The sequence below is a fragment of the Drosophila suzukii genome, chromosome 2L (genome assembly GCF_043229965.1).
Source record: "Drosophila suzukii chromosome 2L, CBGP_Dsuzu_IsoJpt1.0, whole genome shotgun sequence".
Taxonomy (NCBI): domain Eukaryota; kingdom Metazoa; phylum Arthropoda; class Insecta; order Diptera; family Drosophilidae; genus Drosophila; species Drosophila suzukii.
In genome coordinates this window covers 2,936,546-2,942,296 of record NC_092080.1, presented here as the reverse complement: position 1 = coordinate 2,942,296, position 5,751 = coordinate 2,936,546, and the positions used below count along the sequence as shown (strand labels likewise).

General features: G+C 42.8%; 1 protein-coding gene across 1 annotated transcript; it reads right to left on the bottom strand.

The window, feature by feature from the left end:
• Positions 1-751: 751 nt before the first annotated feature.
• LOC108009060 (damage-control phosphatase ARMT1) lies at positions 752-2,673 on the bottom strand. Its single transcript, XM_017073069.4, has one exon. It carries the CDS (start codon positions 2,552-2,554, stop codon positions 1,097-1,099), a length of 1,458 nt encoding a protein of 485 aa, XP_016928558.1. The 5' UTR covers positions 2,555-2,673; the 3' UTR covers positions 752-1,096.
• Positions 2,674-5,751: the final 3,078 nt, after the last annotated feature.

Here is a 5,751-nt window from a genome sequence, read left to right as displayed (position 1 = left end):
GTTTGACGGCAGGGTGGCTTTCGGTTTTTGGTGGGAAAATAAATCAGTCGAGTTCTCAAACATTGCTATACTGATGATTAATCGCCAGCGATTTTTCGGAAACTGTACCTGATCTACGGCGGAAAATGTGCACCGGAATTCGGCGGTCTCATGTTGCTCTTTTCAAAATTTACCTTCTTAATGGCTGTGAGAATGTTCATTTGATTTTGCAATATTTCTGGATCGCTGCTTTTGCAGATTTGTTCACTTGAAAGGGGCAATCAAGTAAAATAATTTAATTTGATCGAGCAGGACTAAAAAGGAGCATTCTTGCAATTAGTCGTAACTTTTGGTAAGTTCTCAAAATATCTGGGAAAGCTCTGCATGATACCAGATCAAATGCAACAATCTTGGACTCCCATTGATAAGGCACTTATTGAGGTGCAATGGCCTGAAAAAGTTATGGAAAATGAGCCTGGGAAAGTTCTTTAATCTTATCCGATAAGAGCAATAATATTTTCATTACAAAAGATATTGCAAACAATTGAAATGATTGCCTAACTAAGGAGAAAGTCCAGTCAAGAGAAAATGGAAACAATTTACAACCATTGTGAAATGGCCGATTAAATGTATAGTTTTCCCATTGAATTCCAATTGATCATGCTTGAAATGTTTTCAAAATATTTAGTCAATAAAAATGAAACGGGAGTGTTATTTTATTCTCTATTGTTTGACAAGCTTTTTACAAAATATTTTAAATCATTCCAAAAACCTTATCCATAAAAAAAAAACCCACTTTTACCGCCAGTACTACTGTGACAAATTTGATCTTGAAATACAATCAATTTAATCAGCACATCTTTAATTTTCATATTTTTTTGCTGCCTTGAATTCTTGCCTTTGGCCACTTGTAGCCACACTGTGGCAACTTTCCATTTCCAAATTGGTAGTCGTCGGGACAAATGGGTGCCCATGTGCGCCCCATCTATAAAACCAACAGCATTAGTCAAGCGGCAATTGGCCATCCTTGGGCGTTTTTGGCAGCACTGGCAGCGATTCCAACTCCGAGTGGGTGTAACGAGGCCATTCGATTTCCGACTGACAAATTCGCATCTATTTATCCGCTGGGAGTTATCAGCAGAGTCGACCTCTGCGATTGGGCCGCCACCAGTGCCGTTCCCTGATCATCTCGACGGGGATCATCCTGACCTGGTAAGGCACAGGAACACTTCAGGGAGTCGGTGTACTGGATAACGCCATAGTTCCCCGAGATCATCCAGTTGTGATCGGCCCTCAGGAGGGCATCGCCCAGACCCTCGGGCAGTCCACAAACCACCTCGCATTTTACGGAGCGCAGGGCACAGATATTGGTGGGTCTGAAGCCCCTCAGGCAGGTGATGAACTCCTCCGCCGAGTCCCAGATATAATCGCCCATTAGCTTTCTATAGTTCAGATCGCCCTTGAAGATGGCCAATCTGGAAGTGGTTAGCATGCGATAGAGCTCCAGATCCGATTCCACCATCACGAAATAGGGCTGCGGTCCTGTCCAGAAATAAGAGGTTGGAGCAATGACGATCTTTTCGGAACTCATGAGCTTTGCCCACTTTTTCCCCACCGTCGAAAGCAGCTCATCCCTGTGCTCGATCAGATACTTCATGGTCCAGTCGACATCCGCCCTGGTAACATCGGATATGTACCAGGGAATGGCCTTGACATGGACCCTCACCTGGGTGGCCAGCTTATTATCCACCATATATTCGAACAACAGCATGTCGGTGAAGAACTCAAAACCACCATTATCGCAGATGTAGTCCACTATGCGATCCTCATTGGTCTTGGTGTTCTTCATCAGGCAGTTCCAGATCAACGCCGTGTCATTTACCAGGAGGATCCTATCGATGTCGGCCACCTTGACCAGGACATTGATATCGTTCTGGTCGTCATCCTCGTCGAAATTGAAGGCACCCAGTTGCATTTCAAAGTGATTACCCCAGAGATTGATCCTCAGAAGCTTGCTGAAAACATCATAGCTCTTGGGCAAAGATCGAGTGGCTCGGGCCAAAGCTCTCATGGCCGCATCGCTGATCATCAGATCCTCCTGCTTCAGGTGATCGAAGCAGTCGTAGGTGTGCAGGAAGCGACTGTTCTCGAAGAAGGAGAAGATCCGACGGTACAGGTAGCACTCGGCATGCAGCCAGCAGGCGCGAAAGAAGGATCTCTTAGGGCGTGGCATCTCCGACAGGAAGGCATTCCACTCGGCTTTATCCGGTTCAGCACCGTGAAAAAATAGGAACTGCCGATCCCGATTAAGTTCCATTTTCAACCGTTCTACGGCATCCACTATCTGCTTCACATCCTTGCGCACCTCCTCGCCATATTTGATCACCAGATCCGGAACATCGCCAGTTACCCTCATGATAACCTGCTGCATGATTCCCGGCATGCGAGACCTCAGAGTCAAATAGGCGAAACTCTGTTTGTATCTTCCGGATAGCAAGGAATGTCGGGGAGTGGGTCCCTCCATGAGATCCGTGTTGTTGGACCGATCCGAGCGCGTGGAGATGCGCCAGCCCATCTTGTTTAGTTTCAGTTGAGGCGGCAGCGTGATTTTTTTTAATTTAACCCAAGAAGAAAAAAGGCAAAATACTGCCTATAAGAATTTTATCCAAAATGTGATTAAATATACTAATGTACTAGGTCAAGTCATGTCATTTCATTCATTTCAAAGAAGGTTTATTTCACATTTTATAAACCAAGAGCTTCGTGACAGTGTTTAATAAAGTCTAGAAAACTATAATAAGTAAATAGGGGCATTCTTGGTTGATTTCAATTCAGAAATGCATAAAATTCACATCGCGGATATGTAATCTCCCCAAGAGAAGTTACCTGAAAGTATCCCCATATAAAACAGCTAAGTACTGTGGGAAACATCTTCGCATTAATGAGATCCCAACTTCCCGTTTCCCCTTTCTGGAACTCGGGAACCTCTTCCTTCCGATGCCCAGGTGTTATCCGGATCGCGGCATGTCCAAGTGTAATTTACACGGTCGGTGGCAAATAAAATTTGCATATTCCTAGAGCTCTTGCCCTTGATCCTTGATTGCATCCGGTTTGGGATGGGCTTGCGCTCTCGAGTTGCAGTCTCGAGTCTCGGAAAAGTGAAAATCATAACAAGGCTAAGGGTTGGGTTAGGGTTAATGCATTTAGCATAATTGTCACATGTTAATAAACAAGTCCGCGGCACTGTGGGAATCTCAATCTCGCAGTTGGCGGGGTTAATTCTATGCTAATGGAGCAAGGTGTGCACTTCCTCTGACAACCCTTTTCATTTGGATCCGACCGAACCGATCCATTCCGATCCAATTGAATGTTTATGAACTGCGGATGACGCAAGTGTTCGTCCGGATCGTTCAGTTTCTGGCTTATTTGCATAAGCATTTGCCAAAGGAAGCCGAACTGATATGATATTATGTGTTTGCCCATGACACATCCATACATAATACACAGAAAAAATTCACAAATGAATATGAAAATAAAATTAAGAGGCACTACGGTTTATAATATCACAGTAATCGAACAAAGCGAGATTTGTATATATTTTAAAGGACTCAAATGTATCTAGAATAAATTATGAATATAGTATATTAATTAAAAGGTTTCAATATTTATTTTTACAGTGTAGCATTCACCCCTTGTGATTTTCTGTGGCAGACACCGGTGCGTCAAAATAGTGGAAACTTGCGCCTCTTTATCGCTGACCATGCACCTTAGAGCCCGCCGATTCGCATCCAGGTGTTCTCTTCCACAGAAATCGAAAACTTCCCCCGTGACAATCCGGTTCCAAAATCGGTGGTGATTCCTTTCGCTAGCTATCTTTGGATTTGCGACTCAAGGTGTTATAATGTATACCTTCAGTGCGCCATTTTCGATCCGCAGTTGCGTCTATTGTGAGTTCCCGACGAAGACGTTACTTTTTATAGACCCTTTTTATTACAGTGGGTATTAGGAAAATTTCTATCGATTTGAAACGCCTAAAAGACCAAATAATACGTATTCCAAATTGTATTAATTTCAATTTATCCGAAATAAAGTAGTAAATTCATTATTTTGTAGGTAAATTTGGCAAGTTCCTTCTATGAATTTTAAAATTGGTTTTTATTATTTCTTACTGGATCATAAAGGTTGTAAGGGTATCTATAACTTCGGTGTTTAGGGAGCACCTTCCTTTCTTGTTATGGGTGAATTTGGAGGGGGTTGGGACTGGATTGCGTTGCCTTGTGAAATCACGAAACCGAAATCGCCGAGCAGCTGCGCAGTTATTGTGGCAAGTTCTCTGGCATGTGCTCGTCGCTACGCAATATTGTCAGTCTTTTTATTTTTTTGGGGTGTGGGGACCGTGGTCTATGACTGGGCATTGTTCGGTTTCGGGAGCAAATAAACCGACCGACCCAACCCAAGCAGGTCGAATTAAGATCGAACGGATATCGATTTCCATGAAATAGCAATTCGGCGATCTCGCAGTACCCAAATTATGTTCTGCCATAAAAATGCCTCAACTTTCACCCGGCCCAAAAAAGTGACAAAATATGGCTCACCCGGTAATTGCTCCCAGCAGATCAGTGAATATATTTATGTTATTGCTGCCCCCGATCGTTGCAAGTAAAAAATTGCATTATCAGAGTCATAAACAAATTAGGGGACCCAACGAAAAAACCGAGAACGAAAGCGGCGAGAGCGGCAGCTGCATATATGTATCCACATATATGTGGACGGATAATCAAGGCTCAAGTGGCGGGTCCCATTAGCTGACACCGCAGCCAGGGAAGTGCACACAATATTTTAGAAACAATCGCCAGTGGCACACGGAGAAAAAATATATTGGGTGCACGGAGAAAAATTAGAGTTGCTTGTATTTATAGTAATGGTATTTTAAATCTTATAATAGGTTTTTTAACTTTGTCTATTAATTGTATCGCATCTTTGAAGAGTAATTTTTGATATCAAATTTCCTTTAAAAAGTGTGTACAGCATTAAGCTCTTTTTCAATGGTACTACATTATTATAGAATGGAAATATCATATTTTATATCATATTTTCATAAACTCACAGTTATAAAGTCTTATTGGTACTAAAATCTCTACCTACATATATGATCCGAACTCTAAATACATGGTTTTTAAAAAATTCCTATCAGTTCTGATTTGAATTTAAACTTATAAATATGAAAACATATATTTACCTATTACTTTTTTTACTTAGCTGGACCAATAAAAAACCGTTTAACATATCAAATGTGTTCTATTAAGAGCTATAAAATTAAGGATACTTCATTAGCATATTCTAAACTTTGTTCTCACTGCATCCCGGGCTGCTAAGCTCGACAAGATTAATAACTCGCCGGCGCACGTTCAATTAATCTTTCGCTGCGCCTGCTCTGGAAGTGCAACTGGAGATGTGGAACTGTGGAGCTGGCAGACATGGAAATCGAAGTCCCACCCACTGACAACTTAACGGCACGTCTCCGGACGGATCCCCAAGATCCGATGGGACAGTAGCCGACGAAGTGGGATGGCATGGGGACGGGGATGGGGATGGGATACAATAGAATGAGGTGGGATCGTGTACCTGCCGCATTGTCAGTGTCAATTGTGACAGTGCCTGCGACAGACGCTCACTCCCCGAAAACAAACAAACGGACACGTTCTTCAGGGGGGAAAACAGAAGATGGCCCCATGATCATGCCAAACATTTGCCCGTGAACGTGACAAAACT